General features: G+C 51.2%; 1 protein-coding gene across 1 annotated transcript in view; it reads left to right on the top strand.

Annotated features, from left to right (window-relative positions):
- The first annotated feature begins 1,755 nt into the window (after positions 1-1,755).
- Positions 1,756-26,059, top strand: part of Aldh2 (aldehyde dehydrogenase 2 family member) — a 27,949-nt gene continuing 3,645 nt past the window's right edge. The window contains exons 1-11 of the mRNA XM_021187080.1: positions 1,756-2,232; positions 13,505-13,609; positions 15,368-15,508; positions 16,717-16,796; positions 19,096-19,207; positions 19,632-19,760; positions 20,514-20,627; positions 22,278-22,380; positions 23,120-23,304; positions 23,800-23,964; positions 25,258-25,415. Of these exons, the coding sequence (XP_021042739.1) occupies positions 2,113-2,232; positions 13,505-13,609; positions 15,368-15,508; positions 16,717-16,796; positions 19,096-19,207; positions 19,632-19,760; positions 20,514-20,627; positions 22,278-22,380; positions 23,120-23,304; positions 23,800-23,964; positions 25,258-25,415 (1,412 nt within the window). The 5' untranslated portion in view covers positions 1,756-2,112. The remainder of the gene's footprint in view (positions 2,233-13,504; positions 13,610-15,367; positions 15,509-16,716; positions 16,797-19,095; positions 19,208-19,631; positions 19,761-20,513; positions 20,628-22,277; positions 22,381-23,119; positions 23,305-23,799; positions 23,965-25,257; positions 25,416-26,059) is intronic.

Genomic DNA, 26,059 nt, shown 5'->3' with positions numbered 1-26,059 from the left:
ACATTTGTTTGTTTGTTTGTTTGTTTGTTTGAAATAGAGTCTCCTGTAGCCCATACTAGCCTGGAACTCTTTATGTAGCTCAGGTTGACCTTCAACTCCTGATTCTCCTGACTCTACTTCCTGAATGCTGACGTTACAGGGCAGGTACCACAAGAAAGTAGACTTTCTTAAAAGTCTTTTGTAGTTCTTGTTTTAGTTTTGGTTTTGGTTTTGTTTTTTTTTTTTTAAATTTTATCTATATGAGTGCACTGTCGCTGTCTTCAGACACACCAGAAGAGGGCATCAGATCCCATTACAGATGGTTGTGAGCCACCATGTGGTTGCTGGAAATTGAACTGGGGACCCCTGGAAGAGCAGTCAGTGCTCTTAACCGCTGAGCCATCTCAGTCAGTGCTCTTAACCACTGAGCCATCTCTCCGGCCCCAAAGTAGACTTTCAACACATTCTTGATTTGTGATACTTCCAACTTGAGAAGGGTTAAAGGCCACACCCAATTGTAAATCGAGGAGGAGCTTGTATATAGCACTATCTGTATTTAATTAGGAAATGTCCCATGACTTAGTGGCTCTATCTTTGTGGAAATTACAAGGTAAGTCAAAAGATACAAACTGGGACATTGTTTGTTGTCGCCCAAGATTGGAAGCCACCTAAATGTCATTCATAGAAAATTCTTTAAATGGTAATGTGCCTGTAGCCAATGAGACAGCAAGTAGCCCTTGTAAAAACAGTGAATGGGGACACCTTTCTGCAGGAAATGGGTGTGAAGATTCACGATCCCTAACACAATCCAAAACATTTTGGCAAGGCAAAATGGTTTACTTCTGCACAAGGGCACATTGCCATGCAGAACAAGCAAACCCACCCAGAGGGGCCCTGCAGGTGAAGCTATTAAAGGTTCTTACTATATGTATAGTGATGGCTAGCCGGAACTCATATGTAGACCACCAGGCTGGACTCTAGCTTTCTACAGATTTGCTTGCTTCTACTTCTTGAATGCTGAGATTAAAGACCTAGACCCATTTTTTTTTCTGCTGGGTTTTCTTTTTTATTCCTAAAACAAAGGGGTCCTGTGTCTCTCTCTGAGTGGTCAGAGCCAAGCTTTCATTCTGACCTGATTGGCTAATACAGAGCTGCACAGTTTCCAGGGAGATACGAAATTCGAGCATATCTTTTGGATTTCTGTAAAGTGCAGACCCCCGGGGGAATCTGAACGTCTGCTCAGTGGCTCCTTTTTAATTTCTCCCATCTGCGTTTTCAGTTTCCCAGATTCCTTTGCACCTACGGTTGGTCATGTGACCAGCCTGTGAGGTCCTGAAATGCTTTTCCCTCTTGTTTTGTACTAGCGGTGCTGAGTCCCGGAACAACTTCAGCTGTCCGGTGCTAAAATGAGAGGCAACGCGCCCAGTCACCTTTTCTGCTCGCTGGTTATTACAGCGTGGATGACAATATCTTTCCAGTCACCAAAAGCAGGGCTCATACACAGCAGTCTCCTCCTGCTGGGTGCTTCAGAAACGGGCTGGGCCTCAGCTTTCAAGGGCTCCACCCATTTTAGGGGCTCCTGGGTTTCAAAACACTTCTCTTTGCACTGCCCAGAAGCCCCCTGCCAAGATCCTCACCAACTCCTTAGCCTAGTGCTGCGTTCATCTAGCTGAAAGGCACACGAGTGACCAGGCGTCCACGTCTCTTTCTAGCCAATGCCCTCCTGCACCTCAAGTGCCCAGTCCAGGCTGTTCGTGGAAATAACCGCATTCATCAATTCTCCTCGCCGCCACATCTGCACAGATGTGAGCCATAGGCGCCAGCCACCCTACTAGGAGCGCACACCACCCTGGCTAGGCTTTCTCAGGCTACCCTTGTGTCCTGCAAACTCCATCTCTGACTTAGCATTGGGAGTCGGGGTCGCGCCCCTTAGGCCGTTGGGGGCTGGGACTCCCCGGCCACGCCTCCGTGTCTCCGCCTCCCATTGGCGGCTGCAGGGGGCGGAGGCGAGGACTTGTTCTTCAACGCTGCAGTCGCCCTCGGCCCTGCAAGGCTCCTCTCGGCTCCGCTCGGCTCGGCTCGCCCAGCTCAGCTCAGTTCAGTTCGGCTCAGTTAAGCTCGGTTCAGTTCAGCATGCTGCGTGCCGCACTCACCACCGCCCGCCGCGCACCGCGCCTGAGCCGCCTGCTGTCCGCCGCCGCCACCAGCGCGGTGCCAGCCCCCAACCATCAGCCCGAGGTCTTCTGCAACCAGGTGAGACTCACCGCCGCCTCCTCCGGCCCTAGGGCGGGACGGAGTGGGCGACGCGGCCTCAGTTTCCCCTCCGCGCCCCGCGATCTTTGCGGGCGTCTTCCCTGGCCCATGTGGCCGCACTGTGTCGCCTCCCGGCCCGAGACAATCCTGGGCCTCTCTATCCCGCATCGATGCAGCCTGCTCCTGCCCTGCGCGGTCCAGGTTCACCCAGGAAGGCCCAGCCGTCCCAGCTCCTCTTGAGACCTCCCATACATCCCTACCCGACTCACGCAGACCCGAGCCAGAGTTCAGAAGCAAAAGCTGGGTCAGGACCCCTCTGTGGCCGCTCTTACCCAACCAGGACTTTGGAATGTTGTCTTAGCTTTTTGAGTTTTGGTAAAGTCTGGAATCACATGAAAGAACGTGGTTGTGAAGTATTCTTTTTGTTTGTGCAACAAGTGGCACTTGGCTGCCCTCTTCTGTAAAATGGGAAGGCAGTCATGGTTGGTATCTTGATGTGTTATTTTGAAAGAGGATCTCATTTTGTAGCCAAGACTGGCCCCGGAATTCTGTCTTCTTCCATCAGCCACTCCCACCCCACTTTGGACTTGTGCAAGCCAGACACGCAGCTACCACCGATGTTCCTCCTCAGGCCTTCAGCTTTCTCTCTACTTTTTCTTTGAAACAGGATCTCTCTAAGTTGGCCAGGCTGGCCTTGAGCTTGTAATTCTCCTGCCCCAGGCTTCCCAGTGCTAGGACACAGTGATCCCATGTCTCTTGTTTCTACAGGGTCCCGAGCACTTGGTGTGAGTTGCAATCTGGGTTCCCCAAAAGTTCCCTCCCCCAACCTTTGTGCAGGGCAGCGTCCTAAACAATTCAGTCTTTAACCCTTAAGTCTTAGAACTGGGAGTTTGATGCTATAACTATCCCCACTACACAGCTCGAGAGACTGAAGTCTGGTCAGGTTCCTAAAGAGCCAAGTTAAGGTGAAGTCTGGGCTCTCTTCTGGGATTCCAAAAGTAAGCCCTTAGCCAAAACATTCTGTGGTATCTTGCAACTCTGGGTAGGAACAGTTGTCCAATCTCATGTCAAACGTGGACAATCCTCCAGATGGACTGCTGACCACCCGTGTTGTCGCCTTAGCCTCTGGCTTTCTGCAGTGTGTAGTTCCAGGACCTGGCAGCCATTTACACATGTGCAGGACCTGTTGGAAGATGCCCATGTGATTTCTGAGGAGTGCTACAAAGAGTCAATCCAAGGGAAAACAAAACAAACAAAAAGCCAAAACCATCTTTTGCTTAATACAAGCTATAAATTCGGTAGCTGCTGGTTTTTTTAACTGGCTGCTGATCTGAGGCAATCAGTCAGGCTTGATGGAGCGGAACTTCAAAAAGAGCCGGAATGACCACAAGAGGAAACACCTGATCAATAGCTTCGTTCCTCTTGGTCACCTGGAGGCAGGGCACAAAGTATCAGGTCCTAATGCTAGCTCTGGCTTAATTCAGTTGGGAGTGTTCCTTGTGTGGGGGTGGGGGTGTTAGAGTGAATCCCCTTCCCCATTGCTGCCTTTTTTCGACATCACAAGGATAGTACACATTCATTACAGAAATTTCATGGCACTGACCTATTGCACATCTCACAAGAGCGCTGTTAATGCGAGTGGCCTTGCTCTGTTCTTTGCTTTGATGAGTTTGTGTGGGAGACAGCGTGCTGGCTACCTGCCACTCGGGTCCCTAAACACTCTGTTTCCGGAACACTGCTTATCTTTCTCAGCCAGTACACTCAGCTGCTTTTAAGGCTTTTTTTTTTTCCCTTTGGAGAACACAAGCTCCCTTCCCTAAGCCAGGCAGTGCGTGGAGGGAATGCTAGAAACCTCGGGGTGTTATCACTGTGGCATCATTGCAAACCCTGCTGCCAGGGACACCAGGACTTGGAAGCAGTAGCTCTGGGTTCTGTCTGTTCCTGCATAATCTCTATGGTTGCCACTAGGGCCATTTGCCCCAAGGAGCTGCCAGTGTGGCCTTGAGGTGGCTTCCCCAGACGCTGGGCTTGCTTCCAAGGGCACCAGCAGGGCCCACAGCATCCCAGCAGGGATGTTTTTCTTAAAGCTTTGTGGGTCCCATCTGAATGTCCTCACCTTCTTGCCTAACCAAAGCAGGTTGAGCAAGGTTTGACTCATCTTTCTGGAGTCCTCTTGCCTTCTGTCCTGAGAGGGACCACAGGATAGGTAAACTTCTTGGGTGGGTGATGCTTTTGGTGACTTCAGCTTCCCGCAGAACGGATCCCTGAGTGTGGCTCCTGAAAGCGACTCCGTTTTACCCCTATGTGAATTTCAGATCTCAAGGCCTGAAATCCACCCAGTATCAGTGAAGTTAATTTTTACATTTAATTATTTTGTCGCTGTTTGGAGAACAGTTAAGGTGTATAAAGATACCTCGACACCACAGGTGTATGGATGGCTTCATGCCTCTGTCTGGGCCTCAACATCACCAGTTCTGTGTGCCAGTGTCTGTGATGAATGTGCAAACCAGGTTGGGTACCATCAGTAGTGTGTAGTTTTATGCTCTACCTGCCTCTATCTCCAGGGAGTGGACCGCACTACCAGCCCCCACCCAGCTTCCCTTGAATCCTCGGAAAACCCACACACAAACACACACACAATTTGTTCTTTTTCAACTTGTCTTAGAACACAATTGCTGGGTGCCACTATCTCCTGCCTGGAATAGCATGCCTTACCAATTTCTTTTTTTTTTTTTTAAAGATTTATTTATTTATTTATTATATGTAAGTACACTGTTGCTGTCTTCAGACACTCCAGAAGAGGGTGTCAGATCTTGTTACGGATGGTTGTGAGCCACCATGTGGTTGCTGGGATTTGAACTCTGGACCTTTGGAAGAGCAGTCGGGTGCTCTTACCCACTGAGCCATCTCACCAGCCCGCCTTACCAATTTCTTATCTCTGTCTCTCCACCTACCCTAAACTTCAGTTGCTAAACTCCCCTGACCACCCGCCTGTAGGAGCGGCCTCTGTGGCCACTGCATTTTGAGATCTCACATGGTTGCCCGCTTCTCTCTGCAAGGCATGGTGACCCTCTCCTCCCTCGAGGCTCCCTTTAATCCTGGGAAGTCAAGGGGCAGTAGGGGCAGGAGTTCAAGGTCAGTGTCAGCTACATCCTGAGCTCCAAGCCAGTGGGAACAACATGAGAGCCTGCCTCAAAAACGGGAACAAACAAGAGCGAGAGAATTAGGGGTGGTCTTGGTTGGTGATCATGCTCGAACACGCCCCACCTGCACCCCCCAAGTCTGATTCCCAGCAATGCGTAAACTAGGTGTGAGCTCTTGCAATCCCAGCACTCAGGAGATGGAGGCACTGGAAGGCCAGAAGATTACTGGCTACATAGTGAGTTGGAAGTCAGCCTGGGTTATAAGAGAACCTGTCTCAAGAGGAAAAAAAGAAAGAGAGAGAGAGAGAGAGAGAGAGAGAGAGAGAGAGAGAGAGAGAGAGAGAGAAGACAATAAAAAAGCATATACGGGTCCACCTCAGATTTAACTGTTTGCCACACCCCCTGTTGATGGGCCTCAGGAGGCTTCCTGAGCACCAGGCCCGGCTCACAACACCCTAGATCTCCTCCTGCCCACGGGACGGACGCTCAGGAGTTAGAAGGTGGAGACTTAAGTCCTAAGTGAAAAGCCCAGCATGGCATAGTGGCGAGAAACAAACCCAGGAGGGATGTGCAGGGTCAGGTCTGGACCTTGGTTTTCACATCTGTAAAATGGGGTCAATAATCCCCGCCCTTGTCGCCGGGTGGTTGTGAGGACAAAAGGGGGGGGAGATGCTCCTCAGCCCTCAGCAGAACCTGCTTGTGGTTACCACGGTCGGTCGGTCTTGCATGTCCCAGCTGGGTAAGGACATTGCTGTTTAGTTTACTGCGCAACACCAACATTAGCCTTTTGTTATGTAAGTGCCCCAGGAGCTTGGGTTTGTCTTGAGAGCTAGTTGTGGGGAGACTGAGTGGGAGCTTTGGGTTCATTAAACTGTGGTCCTTATTCTCAGCCTCTTAACCCAGCATCCAGGAATCAAGGAGAACCGACTGTCAGGAAAGGAGCCAGAGACAGTCTCCCTACAGAGAACTTTTCTTTAGATTTCTGTTTGCTTGTTTGTTTGCTTGTTTGTTTTGTTTTGTTTTTTTCGAGACTGGGTTTCTCTGTATAGCCCTGGCTGCCCTGGAACTCAATTTGTAGACCAGGCTAGCCTCGAACTCAGAAATCCGCCTGCCTCTGCCTCCCGAGTAGATTTATTTTTTTAACTTACATGTATGAGTGTGTTTGCCTACACGTATGTCTGTGTGCGTGGGCATTCCTGGTGCCTGAGGGAAGAGGGCATCAGCTCCTCTGGTTAACTGGAGTTACAGACATTTGTGAGCCACCATGTGCGTGCTGAGAATCGAACCCAGATCCTCTGCAAGAGCAGCCAGTGCTTTTCACTACTGAGCCATGTCTCCAGCACCCAGGATTTTTCTCAGTTTCTATACGGTTACACTCTCAGTATAGAAAGTGTTGTAGCGTGGTGGGAGGTGATGGGAAACATTCACGGGCCCTTGATCGAACTTGTAAGAGTTCCCCGTAGGCAGCATTTGCAGATGGATGCTTCTAGGTGGCTGGCAGAGTCAGCTGGGTCTCAAAGACTGTGCTGCAAGGGGGAAATCCATCTGCCTTCGTTCTTGGTAATGCGAAGTACATTAAGTCAATTAAAGCTCACCAACCAAGACCTGCCTCTGAACACTCCCACCATGTACAGACAGCATGCACCAGCAGACTAGTGGGGGAATACCGTCACACCTGGTGGGCCACCCAGGTGGCATGGAACACTATTTAAGTTCCCTGGTTTTAAAATCAGCGGTGGCCAAAGACATCTCCAGGCTCTGTGGGTCACCCTAGCTTTCTAACCAGTAAACCAGTGTAACCAGTGTGGGGGACAGTTCATATAATCTATGGTCACACTCTATCTTTTTTCTTTTTTTTTTTCTTTTTTTATGGTTTTTCGAGACAGGGTTTCTGTGTATAGCCCTGGCTGTCCTGCAACTCACTCTGTAGACCAGGTTGGCCTTGAACTCAGAAATCCGCCTGCTTCTGCCCTCCCAAGTGCTGGGATTAAAGGCATGCGCCACCACTGCCGGGCACATCCATGGTTCTTTAAGTCAGTGAGTTATTGTTGTCCCTGCCACAAAATAGGTTTCAGGAAGGCCATAGGTTTGAAGCCAGGCTTTGTGTTCAGCTCCGCATAGCTTGAGTATGGAAAGATAAGCTACCTCAGGATGAAGCCCCTCTGGATCAGAAAAAAAGAGTAAATATTTAAGGAGACATTCGATCAAGCCTTTGAAATCAGCTGGGAGGAGCCGTTTCTGTAGTCCAATTTGTATTTCTGGTGCGTAGCCAGGGACTGCCTTAGAGTAAATATTGAATTTACAAATGCTTGCCGTTTATGAAAATGTCCGTGGCTTTGTGCCGAAGGAGCCAGAGACAGGGTCACTCCCTGGGGACCCGATGTGAAATGTCTGGGAGTTGACATGAGCAGAGTGTGGGAAGAGGTGGAAAGGTGAGGGAATGGGCTGGGGTCAGAGGTCATGGTGAGACAATTATCAGCTGTTAAGCACAGGGACAAATTAAAACCTCACTATCCTGGCAAAAGTTCCGAAATAGAGCTAAACCCCGCCCCCTTCCTGGGAGGGGCGATGATAAATTTGGCAGCACAAAAAGCACTGGCTTGGGGGTTGGGGGGGTCCAGCGCCTGACCATCTCAGGGGTTCCCCTTAGCTTTGACCACAAGCTGACCCTAGGCGCCTCTGCTGTTAAAGAGTACAGCTATAGGTGTGGCATTCTGTGCTTATCTGGAACTTGACCCCCTTGGGAATCTTGTAATGCAAACGCTAGCGTGTGCTGTTTACTGGGTGGTTACATAACTGCCATTTAAGAAGCAGATGGGCACTTGCTCGGCGCTACAGGCCTTGGGTTTGATTATAGCTAAGAGGAGGGGCAGAGTAAAGAGATGTGGGAGAGATTGGGCAGGTGCTGGGCAGGGTGCTGCTCAAAAGGCTGAGGCAAAGGGATTATGGATTAAGGGCTAGCCTAGGCTACCATACAGATGATTCAATAAAGGAAGGACTAAAATAAAATAAAAATGAAGGAAGGACTAAAATAAAATAAAAATAAAGGAAGGAATAAAAAAGCGAGAAAGCAGCCGGGCGTGGTGGTGCATGCTTTTAATCCCAGCACTCGGGAGGCAGAGGCAGGCGGATTTCTGAGTTTGAGGCCAGAAAGAAAGAAAGAAAAAAAAAAAAAAAAAAAAAAAAAAAAAAAAAAAAAAAAAGCGAGAAAGCCAGAATAATTCCCTAAACCAAACATTTTTTTTTAAATCACCCGTGTGGGAGGTGAAGCAGTCCAGAATTACAGAATTATGGGTTTCCTAGGAGACTTCAATCCATCAGGATTCGAAAGGGATTCTCAAGATGGTGCTTTAGCAAGCCGGGCAGACATCTGCCCGCAGAACCTTGTGCCCAGATTTCCTTGGGACTGCATGTCCCGCCCTGAGTCCTGCTGTGGTAGGAAACTCTAAGATGGCTGTAGGAAGTGGATGGAAGAGCCTGCTGCCTTAGTTAGGGTCCCACTCACAAAACAATGGCTGCATCTGATCCGAAAAGGCACCTGCAGCTCCTCTTCCCAGGGGGTCCTTGTCTCCCAGTCTCCTGGGTCTTCACCTGCTGGGATGATAGTGCTCCCTTGGGAAGCTAGTGATGGGCCCGCCCCCTCGAAGCGTGATGGTGATGGGCCCGCCCCCTCGAAGCGTGATGGTGATGGGCCCGCCCCCTAGTGATGCTGCTCTTTACCTCCTCCTGGACCAGGACCACCCCATAAGAGAATATTACCCATGTGTCCTCCTGCTCAGTGTTCACCACAGCTAAGGGCACAGGGGCTCTTTATCATCATTTTCTGTTATTTAATCTATCACTGGAGGCCATGCTGAGGCAGAAGATCCGCTCCCTTTCCCGTGAAAGACCATTCCAGAACGGGGTGGGACCAAAAAGTGCAAGTCTCACTTCTGTAGTGGAGCGTGAAAGAGAAATGGTTTGACTCTTTTAGTTTAAAAGCAAAACAAACTTGATGCCCCCGGGCTGGCTCATCGGGTAAGGATGCTTGGGGTTCGGGGCCTGATAGCCTGAGTTCTAATCGTCAGAGTCCCGTGGTGGAAGGAGAGGACGGCGGACTTCCAAAAACCTGTCCTCTGACCATGATACACACACACACACACACACACACACACAGTTAATCAAACAACCAACTTGAAATTCTTTCTAGAAAGTTCCCTCCTTCCATACATCACAGCCTGTGATGGTTTGAATAGGAATACCTCCCCCTCCCACCCCCCTGTTGGCTCATAGAGTTCTGGGATTAAATTAATAAAATACCAATGTATCTAGCTGAGTATTCTTTAAGGTTTACTCATTATTTATGTTTATACTGGGATTAAGGGTGTGTACCGCCACAAAACTCTTGGGGTCCTCTTTAATGGCTCCCTCTGAGACCCTCCGCTTTCTCCACAGCCTGTGTATGGTCCCTGGGACCCTCCTCCTCGGGACTTAAGCTCCAGGGAGCCAAGGCTTCGCTGTTTGGCCCTGTGTGTCTGTCATGGTGGCGGCTCTGGCTTACTGCCAGAGCTTACAGGGCACCTACAATCTGTGAAACCCTCTTGACACGAGCAGACACTGTTTTGATGGATTTTATTTCAGATTTCAGAGCGTCACCTCCTGGCCCGTGTGTTCCAGAAACTGAAGAGGAAATGGGTTCAGCACCTTACCTAAGAAAGGCAGGCCTTGGTTGGGGGCCAGGAGGGTTAGAAGCCAGTGGAGTTTTGGCTTGGACTCTGCCCTTTTGTGGTCTGAAAGCACTGGCTGTGCAGGGCTGTGTGAGGGCGCCCTGCCCTCCTGGCTCCCCACCAGCGTTCGGCTGGAGGTGAAGGGGAGGGGCGTGGCAGGGAGGAAATGGGGACCCTGAGCTCAGCAATCTCTTATTTCACCTGCCAAGAAGGAAGGACCGGTCACTCTCACAGACTGGAAGAATGACACAGCATATTCCAGCCTTGCCTGGGAGCACAGGGACAAGGCAGGGTGGGACAGTGCTCGGTGACCACCTAGTTCGATTAGGCCACCTCTCTCTGTCCAACTTCCTGATGTTTGCAAACTGCCCTGAGAACTTCTTCAGGGGTAAACTCATGAATTCTGTCGTGAGGGGAGAGCCGGGTAGCTGAGTCACTCCCGGCCTGAGATCTTCTGTTGTAGACGGCCGCCCCCTTCTAGGATAGTGCTAAAAACCAGCTTGTGGCAGGGGTCCTGGCCCGGAACTGCGCACCTCCCATACAGACATTCCTTATACAGACATCTGAGACTCAGTTTCCCAGTGGGGAGGGGCCGGACTCCAGTCAATGCCTGCCTGCCTCACCTTGAAGTTCAGCTCTTTCCAACATTCAGAATAAAGTGTAGTGGGGTGGGGGTGGGGCGGGTCGAGGGCTGGGGATGGTAAGACAGAAAGATGATGGCTACTGTATTTTTGTTGGGTATTATTGTTAATTATTATTATCATTATTATTATGACTTTGTGAGACTGGGTTTTGCTACGTGCTATGTGCTGGCCTCAAGGCAATCCTCCTGCCTCAGCCTTCTAAGTGCTGGGGTTATACAGGTGCACCTCCATGTTAAGCTTCGAGGAGATACTTTGAGGATGAGTATTCTAACCTCGCAGGTAGACCTGGGCCATGGCTGGAGTTGGAAGAGGGCAGGTAACAAGGCCTTGGCATCTGAAAACTTGGATTCCATCCTGGCTCTCGTCTCTGCTATGGATGGGAACCCGTGGCCAAGCTTCCTCCTCCCCTGTCCCCTCCCCGTGCATGGTGAAGCGGAGAGAATTAAGAGGAGAGCTGGTAGCCGCACAGCGGTGGCATACGCCTTTAATCCCAGCGCTTGGGAGGCAGAGGCAGGCGGATTTCTGAGTTTGAGGCCAGCCTGGTCTACAGAGTGAGTTCCAGGACAGCCAGGGCTACACAGAGAAACCCTATCTCCAAACAAAGACTAGTGCTGGTGCTCACAGCTGTGCCTGCTGATGGAGCTCGTGGAGTGTAGACAAGGAGCAGATCAAGCGACATTTCCCTGCCCTCTAGCCTGGCCCTCCAGTACCCTCCTAACTTCTGTCTGTGCCACCTTGCCATGGCGGGATCCGTGAGCCTGTGGCACTCTGCATCCATCCCCAAGTCCTCTTCATGTCACCTCCGATCCCTCCTCCCCTTTGATTGTACCATGAAGAGAGAGAGGGTGGGGTTTTCCCCCCAGGGTCCCAATCTGCCACAGCTCAGGTGTCCTGAAAGCCAGCCCAGTGTTAAGATTTCAAGTCTGAGCCTCACACCCAAGTCCCTCACTGGAAACTATACGGGTCTAGGAAATTAGTTAATTAAAGATGAATATCGGTGGATATTGAAACCACACAAACATGGCTTGGCAGTCGAGTTCACCACCTTTACACGTATCTTGCCAGATTCGGGCAGTGAGCAGCTGTGCAGTGCAGTTCAGTGAGAGCAATCTGTGACTGGTGCAGAAAATTCAGCTACCCACGATGCCTAGTACCCACTGCAGTTAACATAGTCAACTGCTCGTGCCCGGGCATGCCTGGGCACGCCACCTTAGAAGGGGAATTGTGGACTCCGCTCTGGAGGCAAAGAAGGCTGGACCACCTTCAGGGTCAGAAGTCCAGGTATAGAAATGTCCAGTTGTTAGTCCAAATTCTACCTTCAGCCTATGTCCTTAATCACCGAACTGGGCCACTGTCCCCGGCACGGGACAGAACCTGACCTGGAAGTTATTCAGTGTGTGCTGCAGAGACAGATGGATCTCCTGAAGCTCATCTCTCCTTAGAATAAAGATGGCTAGCTGAATATGATGCTGTACACCTTTAATCTCAACACTCAGAAGGCAGAGGCAGGTGGATCTCTGTACGTTTGAGGCCTGCCCGGGCTACAGAATGAGTTCCAGGACAGCCAGAGCCACACCGAGAGACCCTGTCTCAAAACAACAACAACAACAACAACAACAACAATAGCAATAATAAAGAAGTTGACTGTTAAGTGTTGTCTTGTTCATCCAAGAGAAAAGGGGGTTGCATGTGCCCCTTCTGTGAGTCTGGACTGGGTCTTTGACACATTCCTGCTGAAGTTAGGTTCTGGTTTTTCCTCCCAGCCCCATGCTCGCAGAACGAAGACTCAGACTCAAAATATATTTGAAAATATCTTGGCCATATAGCTAGGCTCTTCTCTGACTTGATATGATTAAAAGTATCTCATTTATTCTAGCCCACATTCCTCCATATGGCTGGTTACCTGTACTCAGGTACCATGCATCCATCTTGTCACATCTTCCCAGGTCACATCTTCCCAGGTCCATCTCGTATGCCTGGCTCTATCCCAGAATCCTTCTCTTCTCTTCTGGAATGTCCCACCTCTATTTCCTGCCTAAGCCGTAGACCTTTTTTTTTTTTTTTTTTTTTTTGGTTTTCAGAGACAGGGTTTCTCTGTATAGCCCTGGCTGTCCTGGAACTCACTCTGTAGACCAGGCTGGCCTCGAACTCAGAAATCCGCCTGACTCTGCTTCCCGTTAAAGGCGTGCGCCACCTCGCCCGGCATTGTAGGCTTTTTAATTGACCGGCGACGACATATCTGTACAAATACATGAGATATTCTCTCCTACACGTTCTGACTATAGAAGTCAGCAAATGGAGAGAGCGCTTCTGAAGCTTCCTTCTGGGACTCCCTGGAGAGTCTGGGTCCGCCATGCTGTCCGGAAGCCAAGGGTCCGTGTGGTGCTGGATGGATGAGGGAAGAGACGCCTTGCTCATCTTGCCCAGGTGACCCCTGGACTGCAATCACACAAGGAGCCCAACCCATGGGCACAGCTCTTAGGGAACGGTCTCAAGCCACTGTGTTTGGGGGTGTTTGTTACACAGCGGTGGATGACCGACACACGACCGGGAACATTGTTATTCCACAGAGTTATGTGGTCAGTAGGGTTCTGCTTTGGATCCTTCTAGACTTGGGCTTCTCACCTGGAATCCACAGCTCTCTGGAGCTGATCTACGACTCTGTGCTTATTCTGTTTTGTTTTTGTTTTGTTTTGTTTTGTTTTTCTTGTTAACCTGACGGGTGCTCAGTAGAGTTGAAAGCAGGACCTGAGAAAATTTTTTTTCGTTCTTGTTGCAGATCTTCATTAACAATGAGTGGCACGACGCCGTCAGCAGGAAAACATTTCCCACTGTCAACCCTTCCACAGGGGAGGTCATCTGCCAGGTAGCCGAAGGGAACAAGGTAAGACCTGGTGACTTATATCCCTGTAGGCTGGGCTTTGTTTGTTTCTGGGGTGGGGTCTCGTTCTGTAGCCTAGGCTAGCTTAGAACTTGATATATATAGCCCAGGCTAGCGTGGAAATTTCTGTGTAGCCCAGGCTGGCCTGGAACTTGCTGTGTAGCCCAGGCTGGCCTGAAACTTGCTATGTAGTTCAGGCTGGCCTGGAACTTGGGTCAGTCCTCCCAAGCTGTGCTCTGAGTGCAGGAACTACAGGTACTGCTACCACACAGTGCACAGTTGTTGCTTTATATTTTTGTATGACTGAAGTACGTACGGCCACTTCACGTGTTTGACTCTCCTAATGTAAAACCGCGGATCAAACATTTGAGATATGGATCCCCGGCAGTCCCCATTCACCGGTGTGGAAGGAAGAGGCTAAGCTTTCCTGTTGGGTGGACTGGGAGGAAAATCCAAGGGACACTGAACCGCTCTCTCCTGTTTAGACCTGAGGTAGAAGGATACGGGAGAGAGGTGGACAGGATGGCGTAAAATTTGGGTCTGCTGGGATAAAGAGTTCTGGTGTGATTTTTTTGTTTGTTTATTTTGTTTGTTTGTTTGTTTGTTTGTTTTGAGTTATGTATAGTGGGGGAAACTAGAAACTGTAATGGATCTTTAAAAATTAGTCTCAGGGGGCTGGAGAGATGGCTCAGTGGTTAAAAGCACTGACTGTTCTTACAGAGGTCCCAGCAACCACATGGTGGCTCACACCACCAGACCTGTAATGAGATCCAATGCACTCTTCTGGTGTGTCTGAAGACAGCTACACTGTACTCCTAAAAATAAATAAATTTTAAAAATTAAAAAAAAAATTAGTCCCTAAGCTAGACACAGTGGTGCATGCCTCTAATCTCAGCATTAGGGGTTGTGAAGCAGAAAGGTCATTCGTGGTTACATAGCAAGTTGTAGGCTAGCCTGGGCTACATGAAACTCCCTCTTGAACAACAACAACAACAAAATCAAAACAAAACTTAAAAAAAAGTTTGAGTTGTCTTTTTAATAAACTCAGCATTGAGACTGGGTCACGTCTACCCCGGCCTCTGTTTTAAGATGGTCCTTCCCTTTATACCTATTGAGTCAAGGACCACTGTGGTTTTCTGGCTTATGGGCTATCTTGATGGTAGATGTATTTATTCTAAATGAAAGCCCTGCACCCCCTTTCAGCTCCCAGCTCCCCCTGTGCCAGATGTGTTAGGCTGCCCAGCCTCCTCCAGCTGTTGGGGAACCCCATCATCTTTTTTTCTTTTTTTCCTTTTCTCCCCTTCCCTTTCGCTCCAGCCCATAGGTTTGCTTTTTATTTGTTTCTCATTAAGGATGGCCATGAGCCACCCTGTGGTTGCTGGGATTTGAACTCCTGACCTCCGGAAGAGCAGTCAGTGCTCTTAACCGCTGAGCCATCTCACCAGCCCCAAATCCCATCATCTTGCAAGGAACAGTTCCTTTGGTTGGATTTGCTTCCCCGGAAGCACGGAAACAGAGTCCCTTCCTAAGAATTGAGTCATGGGAGCCTCTCACTCCTAACGGCCAGAGGTCTCCTTCCCATCACACCCACTGGTGGGGTGTTATGTTGGCAACGTAGGTGCAGGGCCCTGGAGGACTGTGTTGGGAGGATTCCTGCACTGCCCCATCCTGACTGGTCCATGGAGTGCTTGGCAGTGAGGTGTACAGGACTGGGAGGCATTCAATGCTGAGGTCTGAGCTCCCAGGGTAACTGTTTTACAGGAGGATGTAGACAAGGCGGTGAAGGCCGCTCGCGCAGCCTTCCAGCTGGGCTCGCCCTGGCGCCGCATGGATGCATCTGACCGGGGCCGGCTGCTGTACCGATTGGCGGATCTCATCGAGCGGGACCGGACCTACCTGGCGGTGAGTCCTCAGCCCTCTTGCCCACATGTCTGTCCTACAGCTGAAGTGAGCTATAGTGAATGAAGCTCATAGGATCCTCTTGCCCACGTGTCTGTCCTACAGCTGAAGTGAGCTATAGTGAGTGAAGCTCACAGCATCCCCTGGACGTCCAGAGCCCTTGGTGCTCGCGGATCATAATGGTGCCTGATGGACAGATACTTTCGGGGTCTGCCTCTCCCTAACCAGCTGAGATCTCCTTGTCTGTCCTGGTGCGGCCAAGATAGAAGAGTTCTAGAAAAGGAGTATTCTCTTACATAGGCCCTTTGTAGCTGGTCACCTCCCTTGGGCCATTCCGCACGGTGGGCCAGGCCCTTACCTTGGCCACCCTGATGGGAGAACTCAAAGGGAGCCCCGTTCTCTATGGTGGTCACCAGAGTGAACTGTCCAGGTGCATTCGATTCGTGAAGTTTTGGGACAAAGTCCTTAACCTGACAGGCTTCACTGCCGGGCCTCCTGCTTCCCCTTGGTTTGTTCTTGTTAGTGTTATTGTTGTTTTTTTTTGGGGGGGGGGTTGTTTTGTTTTTTCCAGACAGGGGTTCTCTGTGTACCCCTGGCTGTCCTGGAACTCACTCTGTAGACCAGGCTGCCTCTGTAGACTCAGAGATCTGCTTGCCTCTGCCTCCTGGGATTAAAGGCATGTGCCACCACTGCCTGGCTCCCCTTCATTTTTTTGACAGCCAAGCTTCTTGGAGCCCTGGGACCTTTGCACACCCTGTCCCCTCCTGCTGGACTCGTGACATCATCTCCCTGCATCCAGCCTGCCCCCTCCCTGTCCTTCAGGGTTAGTCCTCGGAGTTTCCGAGGTGGAGCTGGGGAGACCCGTTCTTTTTCCTAGCCTGTTGAATATGCGTAACGGACGTTCCATTCCCCATCAGCATGCTTTTTCTGATCATTTCTGTGTTCCCAACAGTTGGATCTGGGTGAGGACTAAACTTACAGGTCTGTCTGTGAAGTGGGTGAAGCTGGCTCCTCATGCCTTCTCTCCCCCTCTCCCTGTTGGGAGAAGCTGGGGCAATGGTCCAAAAATACCCGTGACAGTCAGTGAGTGGTCCAGAGGAGACTCACCCTGAGCCTCCACCGTCCCTGTCAAGTCATCCGAGTCACTGGTCATCCATTTGCTTCCCTTTGTCCCTGTGCCAACATGTCTGCGGACCTTGGTCTCTCCTCAGGCTTTGGAGACCCTGGACAATGGCAAGCCTTATGTCATCTCTTACCTGGTGGATTTGGACATGGTCCTGAAGTGTCTCCGGTATGGGCTTTATTCTGGCCGTCTCGAAGAGGGAGGGAGAAACAGAGTTAAAAAGATGCAGAGGCTCATGGGGACTGGAGCCTCCGCTCAGGGTCCTTCTCATGAGAAAACCCCTCGGTGTGGACCAGCCTTCTGATTTGGCCCCCTGAGATTCTCCTCTGTCTTGAACTGTGTTCCGTAATTTCTGTGGTCCTCGGAACGAAGTGGACAGTTACTAAGGGCTCAGATGTTTTGGCCTTCAGTTGTTCATGGTTTCCGACCGTCTATTCTTTTCAGTCCTCCACTTTGGTTTCTGCTTTTAGCCTGGCTAAAGGCTGGACAGTGGTTCTGCTGATTCTGTTGCTTTTCTTTTCTTTTCTTTTCTTTTCTTTTCTTTTCTTTTCTTTTCTTTTCTTTTCTTTTTTTTTTCCCGAGACAGGGTTTCTCTGTATAGCCCTGGCTGTCCAGGAACTCACTTTGTAGACCAGGCTGGCCTTGAACTCAGAAATCCGCCTGCCTCTACCTCCCGAGTGTTGGGATTAAAAGCGTGCACCACCACACCCAGTTATTCTGTTGTTTTTCAACATCTTTTTTTTTTTTTTGGTATATAAGTACACTGTAGCTATGGACATCAGATCCCATTACAGATGGTTGTGAGCCACCATGTGGTTGCTGGGAATTGAACACAGGTCCTCTGGAAGAGCAGCCAGTGCTCTTAACCGCTGAGCCATCTCTCCAGCCATCAACATCTTAAAGACCAATGAGGTGGCTGATTAGCCCTTGGGGTTTGCCCATTATAGACAACAGCAAGAGTCATGTCTCAGAGTGAAAGGCCTGCGTCTCAACCCCACTCCCTTATTTCTTCCTCTGCTGCATGTGGCTTCTTCAGGGCCAGCTTTTATGTTGTCATCCCTTAGACCAAATGCCAACGTCCTGGGAAAGAGTCTGCAACCTGCTTGCTTTGCGTCTGTCTGTCCAGCCAGGGGCAATGTGGACAGACTGTGGTGTGGACAGTGGCTGGCAGAGAACAGCAGTGCCCAAATGGCAGGAGTTGTCTTCCACAGCACGGGGGGTTGCTCAACCAAGGTCATCATGTCCCCAGGGGCTGTGAGCACTTCCAGAGACGTGTCTTGTCATGACTGCCAGGGGAGGTGCTGCTACTGGTTCTGTCTCAGAGAGGCCAGGGACACTGCTAAATATCCTGAGACCCACAGAACGAGTCCCCGCAACAAAGAATTGTCCAACTCAAAATGTCAGACGTGCTAAGCCTAAGAAACTCGAGTCCCAACCTGGTTAGCTTTGGCAGACCCTATTCACTTCAGGAGTCTTTCTTCTTTTTTTTTTTTTTTTTCTTTCAATTTTTATTAGGTATTTACTTCATTTGCATTTCAAATGCTATCCCCAAAGTCCCCTATATCCTCCTCGCCCTGCTCCCCTACCCACCCACTCCCCCTTCTTGGTCCTGGCCTTCCCCTGTGCTGGGTCATATAAAGTTTACAAGACCAAGGGGCCTCTCTTCCCAATGATGGCTGACTAGACCATCTTCTGCTACATATGCAGCTAGAGACACGAGCTCTGGGGGTACTGGTTAGTTCATATTGTTGTTCCACCTACAGGGCTGCAGACCCCTTCAGCTCCTTGGGTATTTTCTCTAGCTCCTCCATTGGGGGCCCTGTGTTCCACTTCTATGTTTGCCAGGTGCTGGCCTAGCCTCACAGGAGGCCGCTATATCAGGGTCCCTTCAGCAGAATCTTGCTGGCGTATGCAATAGTGAGGAGTCTTTCTTCTACAAAACCCCATGACTCATCCTGAATCGTTCCTGTCCCTTCCTTTCCTAAAGGCGTAGCCACACACGCCCTGACTGCACACTGGCTGTCCCCTGGCCATTATGCTTTTCTGTCACTTGTGTGCCCTGATTTGGGATAATGAGCATCATGGGTCAAGGCTAGTCCAGGATGTGGTGGCCTTTGATCTGTCTGTCTTTCCTCCAGCGGGTCATACCCATGATCCTCCAGTGCTGGGCTGGCCCTGCACACTTGTTAATAAACCCAGGCACTTGGTTAAAAGACTTGAGTCTCCATCAAGTGTACTGAATGGGTGGGAAACAGCCCAGGCTGTGGACCTCATATTTGTTTGAGGCTCCAAAGTTTCTTCTAGAGAGTGGGTCCCCATGTCTTGGTGGTCAGCTGTTTCCTTCTGGGAATAAGCCAAATGGCAGGGTGGGTGTCAGGGCAGTACGAGGGCATCTCTCTGCCATGTAGTGCAGGCTAGACTCACTTGGTAGTGCAGGCTAGACTCACTTGGACTTTTCTTCTTTTAGCTATTACGCTGGCTGGGCTGACAAGTACCATGGGAAAACCATTCCCATTGACGGCGACTTCTTCAGCTACACCCGCCATGAGCCCGTGGGTGTGTGTGGACAGATCATTCCGGTGTGTACCAGCCCCTCTGGAAGTCATGGGGCCAGGGGACGTAAAACTTGGGATCAGACATGCTCATTTGGGGTGAAAATGGGGTATGGCCATTGTGAAGTAGGAGATTCTCCTGGAGGTGTCAACCTGAAGGTGACTGGGTGATTTGATGAGTCTAGTGGGATGGGTTTAAATCGTTTATCCCCTATAAAGCCTCAGTTCTTCATCTGAATAGTGGCAGTCAGTTGATCATGGGGAGTCAGGGATCATGGGGTACCTAGTACCCAAGAGGCTAATAGGTGTGAGCTGTCACTATAAGCTACCAGCCTCATCCAGTGTTCCAACCCATGGCTAAGTAGTACGGCCCCTCAGGAGTGGTCCTTCCTGCCACCTGCTGTGTCTCTCTGAGGAGCACCCGTGGTTGGGTGACTGTTGTTTTGTACAGTGGAACTTCCCGCTCCTGATGCAAGCATGGAAACTGGGCCCAGCCTTGGCAACCGGGAACGTGGTGGTCATGAAGGTGGCCGAGCAGACACCGCTCACGGCGCTCTATGTGGCCAACTTGATCAAGGAGGTGAGTGGCTTGCTTCTGTTGTGACCTCTGAATGTCCTCACATGGCTTGCTCTGGAGGAGATCTGAGGAAAGCCTTGGACTGACTCCTGAGACTGTCGTTGTAGAAATCTGTCCTCTGTACCTTACAGAGGGGAACTTGGTCCTCAGTACCTTACCCAGAGGGGAACTCAGTCTTCAGTACCTTAACCAGAGGCAATTAATTAAGTCTTTCATACTTTAACCAGAGGGGAACTTGGTCCTCAGTACCTTATCCAGAGGGAAACTTGGTCCTCAGTATCTTATCCAGAGGGAAACTTGGTCCTCGATATCTTAGCCAGAAGGGAACTTGGTCCTCGGTACCTTAGCCAGAGGGGAACTTGGTCCTCAGTACCTTAACTAGAAGGGAACTCTGTCCTCAGTATCTTATCCAGAGGGGAATTCTGTCCTCAGTACCTTATCCAGAGGGGAACTCCAGCCTCAGTACCTTTAGCAGAGGGGTCCCTATTACTGTGTCCCAACCTGGGGCCTGTGGCACAAAATCCCTAAAGGATGAAAGGCACTATTCTAGAACTGTCAGCTCCTTTGGGGACCCTATAGCCAGGCTCCTTGTCCCAGTCACTTTTAGGAGTCCCTGTAGGGTGGCTCGTGTAGTATGGATTGGTTTTCATTTGCGTGTGTCCCCAGATCACTGTTGGGGACAATGGGGGTGTGTTTTCTTTGCCAACACCCTGGGAGCAAGAGGCTGACATCCACGTCTCCTGGCTTCCCCTACAGGCAGGCTTCCCCCCTGGCGTGGTCAATATCGTTCCTGGATTCGGCCCTACGGCTGGGGCCGCCATTGCATCTCATGAGGATGTGGACAAAGTGGCGTTCACAGGCTCCACTGAGGTAAGGTGTCTCAGGCCCTCGGGTGCGCAGCAGCATGGTGGCTCAGGCTCAGGGCCTCTTCCCTTCATGCCTCCCGGTCCCTAAATGACAGCTCTCCTATGTGTGCCAGAAGGCAGATCAGGACAATGTTCTCTGTGGCCTGCCAGCCTCCCTGGATGCAGCCTCCAGGTGGGGGCGGGGTGGTGTCAGCACCTACAGGTGGGGGCGGGGTGGTGTCAGCACCTACCCCAGGGGGCTGGAACTCAGGGTTGGCTTCAGAAAGCCTAGATGAAGTCCAGGCCGTGCTGTTGTATCCCAGGGGGACCCACCGGATGTCCAGGGGCTCTTTATATTCCTTTTGAGACATTTAACCCCAGCACAGGGAGATGGAGGTAGGAGGATCAGGAGCTCAGAGAAAGCGAGCTACTTACTTAGTAAGTTTGAGGCCAGCCTCAGCTGCGCGAGACAGTGTCCCAAAACAGACAAGCCAAGCGTGATGGCGCACACCTTTAGTCCCAGCACCTCGGAGGCAGAAGCAGGCGGATCTCTGTAAATTCAAGGCCAGCCTGGTCTACAGAGTGAGACCCTGTCTCAAAGCAGGTTAAAGGAGGGATGGATGACAGCTCAGAGTCTTCTGGGGACGGGGCAGGACAGCAGTTTGAGGGTGCTTGCTCACGGCTGGGCAGCCCAGGGCAACAAGACGGGAAGTGGGGCTCGGCTATAACCTCCCGCGAAGGACCCACTTCCTCCACCACCTAGACAACGATTCCAAAGGTTCCACAGTGTCCCAAAACACTGTCACCAGCTGGGTGAACTAGATATTCAAACATGAAAGCCAGCGGGGACATTGCACGTTCGAACCGCGACACTTGGGTGAGTCCCACCTCCTTGAGCCGCTCCATCGGTGATGGTGAGAACCAAGTCCGCACACGGGCTCCAGCCACAGCGCGCAGAGCTACGGCTGCTTCAGAAGCAGTGATTATGTGAAGGGTGGAAGAGAGGAGCAGGGTGGTTATGGGGTTGTTCTGTGGCAGAGACTTAGAGAGTCCCTAAACAAGCTGTCCTTGGAAGCAGGGACACATTTCAGATGCCAAGAGTGAGCAGGTCCCCACCCCGACCCCCTGAAATCTCAGCCTTCCGAGAGGGGACACTAGTTAGTGTGACAACAATGATTTCCAAACAGCTTTACCTCTTGGCCCCTTCCACACCCAGCCTGCCTTCAGTCAGAGGGTTTGATGAGCATCACAGAGGGGCTGGCCTCCTCGCAGAGGCGCGTGTGGGGTCAGCTTTGTAAGGCTCTGGGTATCTGGGGAAGAGCAGTACCCTGAGCTTGCCCTCACAGACGGGACAGCACTGAGCTAAAAAGGAGGCCACACAGTAGTTTGATTGGGTCCTGCCTCCTCATTGGCTATCTGGGTGACTGGCTGTGTGTCTTGGCCACTCCTCAGCCCTACGCCATACCGGCCTCTAAGGGCATCAGGCGGGCTGAGTCTGAGACCCAGCAGCTGGCACAGATCTGTGGGTGAGCCACACGAAGGGTTCTTGTCCTGAGCTCAGTGGCGGCAGTGGGAGGTGAACTCTTGGGTCTCTTGTGACCCGGTGACTCCGTGTGTGGAGCATTTAGCTTCCCTCTCCTGCTAACGGCAGTCCATGGGGTCTGTGTCTCCGCAGGTTGGTCACCTGATCCAGGTGGCCGCCGGGAGCAGCAACCTCAAGAGAGTAACCCTGGAGCTGGGGGGGAAGAGCCCCAACATCATCATGTCCGACGCTGACAGTAAGTTCCGGGGGCTGCAGCGAGGCCTCAGCTCCAGTGTGGGATTGATGTGGGGCCCATGTGGTCTGGTGTTGACCTCTCTCTGCAGTAGCTACCCGTTCCGTCATTAGGGCCAGCCTGAGCCCTGTACTGCCCACGCACAAGCCACTAGGCCACCATACCTCAGCACGTCCTCTGTCTCTCTCTTTTAAAAAAAAAAAAAATTATTTATTTATTTTATGTATATGAGTACACTGAAGCTGTACAGATGGTTGTGAGCCATCATGTGGTTGCTGGGAATTGAACTCACAACCCCTGCTCGCTCCGAGCCCTGCTCGCTCTGGCCCAAAGTGTTGTTTATTGTTATATGCAAGGACACTGTAGCTGTCTTCTGATGCACCAAAAGAGGACGTCCAATCTCATTTATGGGTGGCTGTGAGCTACCATGTGGTGGCTGGGATTTGAACTCAGGACCTTCGGAAGAGTAGTCGGTGCACTTAACCGCTGAGCCACCTTTCTAGCCCCTCCTCTGTCTCTTTCACAGTTGATAGTCTTCACAAAGGGAAGAGGGTTCTATTTCATTCTGGCCAGGCGCTGGCCTCCAGCAGGCACTACCCCCTGATGTTGTGAACAGGGTTTGTGGGTGAGCCTTGCCTCTCCTCATGTCACCCCCCTCTCTCACTTGTCTCTCTCTCTCTCTCTCTCTCTCTCTCTCTCTCTCTCTCTCTCTCTCTCTCTCCCTCGCTCTCCCCTCCCACAGTGGACTGGGCTGTGGAGCAGGCCCACTTTGCCCTGTTCTTCAACCAGGGCCAGTGCTGCTGCGCAGGCTCCCGGACCTTCGTGCAGGAGGATGTGTATGACGAATTTGTGGAACGCAGTGTGGCCCGGGCCAAGTCTCGGGTGGTGGGGAACCCCTTCGACAGCCGGACGGAGCAGGGGCCTCAGGTAAGCCTGACAGCTCCTGCTGGAGTCCAAAGCCAGCACGTCGAAGCAGAAAGGACCGGATGGCTCAGCCTCGGTGGGGCTGGGTTCAAGTGTCTCCTCTGCTGGGTACCGCCTGTGTGTCCTGTTAGGGTAATCGGGAGACCCCAGCTCCTGTCTTGAGTCCTATTATTTCGGATTCTTCATAGACCATGGCAGGAGAATGGCCAACAAACCTGCTTAAGTGCCACTCCCTTAATAGCCTATGTTTTTTGTGTTTTCATTTTGCTAATCTCTGAATTTAAAGAGAGAAACACCAGGTATGACACGCCTTGCCCTAGTGGTACAGGATGTGGCGTCTCTCTTTGGCATTATGCTTTTGACTGGGCCATTTTCTCTTTGACTCTTGCTCCTTAAAAGACCTGTGTCTCCTTCCCAGCCTCTGGCTGTAGGTTCTCAGCCCAAAGCTGCAGAGAGGCCCTGATCTTAGCTTCTCAGTCCTCTGGGCTTCTCCCTCAGGTGGATGAGACTCAGTTTAAGAAGATCCTAGGCTATATCAAATCGGGACAGCAAGAAGGAGCGAAGCTGCTGTGTGGTGGGGGTGCCGCCGCGGACCGTGGCTACTTCATCCAGCCCACCGTGTTCGGGGACGTAAAAGACAGCATGACCATTGCCAAGGAGGAGGTGAGCCCCTGGCCCCTGCTGCTTTTAGCAGGAAGGAGAAATGGGTGATTTGATCCAGTGTCTTGACGGTGTCCCCCCAAACTCTGGTTTTGAGCTATCTCCATGCCTAGAGCAAGTTATTTACACCAGGATTCTGATACGTCGCTGTTCCCTTAAGGTTTCTGGGGCTTCTCACCAATGTAGCCCAGCCCATAGGACTTCATATTCTTTCCCCTGGGAGTCATGAGTCTGGGAATGGGCTCACCTGGCCCTTTGCATAGTTTTGACCCAAGTAAGACAGCAGATGAGGCCCATGTTTGACTTCTTACCCAACGTGATAGCTCTTGCTTGCCTCCTCTCCGTTTGAGCTTGCATGAAGCTGTTCAGCCAGGAAGCTGTATGCAGGATGTCATAGTGTCGCCCTTTCACGTGCTAATGAGGATACTCTGGGGGTGGGGGGGGGAGAAGGAGGGGTCGTGTTTGCCTGAGTGTGCTGTGCATCAGCCTGTGATACCTTGATTTAGTTCCCATCCTGACTCTGAGGTTCCTGGACATCCTCTCCTCCTCTGCTCTGTCCCCTGTCCCCTCTGGGAATCAGCCATTTCACTATGGAGATGTAGTTCCTCTTCCTGTGGAGTCCAGACTCCATTCTCATTCCCCAGTCACTGCAGACTGCCACTTCCTAGAGACTTCCTTCCCGGTTCCCAATTCTAAGGCTCCTCTGTCCCAGCTCCATGAACATGCTGGTTTCATGGTAGGTGCTCATACAATGGCCATCCCTCAGTGGGCTTCTGGGCAGGTCTGAGGTGGTGGCACCAGCCGTCGCAGCACATCTGGCACGTAGGTCCTAGTTTCTGAATTTCATTCTCCATCAAAGGAGCTGGAGCTACGTGAACAAGTAGCTTGTTCTAGAAACTGCTGGGGGAAAAAAAGCAAGAACAACCAGAGGCCATTTCACAATAGCTTGCTCAGCAGCCAGCCTGTGCCTTGTTCCCTGGGTTAAATTGGATGGGAGCCAGTCTTAAATTCTCTAGGCTAAGTTCACATGCTAACATATTTCATTCACCGCCGTGGGCCTGTTTAGAAATAAGATAATTGTATGCAAAGCACAAACTACCCAGGAGGTGGCCAGTGCTGCCAGCCCTTGTCCCCTCCCTTTGTAGTCCAGGATCTGGGAGACCTCTGTAGTCCTGGACTGGCTAGGTCAGGTCTCAGGCTAAATAGTATTTGCGTTCTTCTGACACCTTTCGGTCCTCAAGGTGGGGAGTAGGCACCTCCCTCCTTCCATCCTTCCTTCTCTGCCTCTCCCTCCAGATCTTCGGACCAGTGATGCAAATCCTCAAATTCAAGACCATCGAGGAGGTTGTGGGGCGAGCCAATAATTCGAAGTACGGGCTGGCAGCCGCCGTCTTCACAAAGGACCTGGATAAAGCCAATTACCTGTCTCAGGCTCTGCAGGCTGGCACTGTGTGGTAAGAGCTGCTCCTCAGCCCAGTAAAATATCCCCCAAAATATCTCGAACCCCAGAATTGGTTCCTCTCTGCCAGAGAAGGACCCCCCCCACACACCTCCAGATCCCACGAAGCGGGTGATGGGCTACCTTCCTGAGCTGTGACGGTGGGAGCCCAGGTTGAGCATAGACAACTGCTCAGGGCCTGCCTCATCGCCGTTAGGATTAAAGAGCAAACGTGGATGGGGCTGCATAGAGATCAGTACCCACGGCTTAACTGGGAGGAAAAAAAAAATAGTCAGCAACTGTGGAGCACAGGCTCTGGCAGGCCCTCAAGAAGTTCATCAGAGGTGACTATGTTCAGAGAAGCCTGCCACTCCTATGGGTGGGCATCATCGGCTAGAGTGTGGGTAACCATGGCAACATGATGCTAAGTGACAGGAGACAGGTGCTAATCTTCATGTTGTTTGACTCTACAGCCCCACGGAGGTGCTCCATTAGTGGATGCTGGGGCTGGAGGGAGGGGGAGGCAAGAGGTCATTAATGGGGTACAGTGTTCCTCTTTAGGATGCTACTAATACTGTGAAGTTAGACAGTGGTTAGGGCCTAATCCAGAAAACTTCTGGTTAGACCCTATTCTGGTGTGATACAAACCACCAAACTGGG

This window comes from Mus pahari, chromosome 23 (genome assembly GCF_900095145.1).
Source record: "Mus pahari chromosome 23, PAHARI_EIJ_v1.1, whole genome shotgun sequence".
NCBI lineage: Eukaryota > Metazoa > Chordata > Mammalia > Rodentia > Muridae > Mus > Mus pahari.
This window is presented reverse-complemented; position numbering and strand designations above follow the sequence as displayed.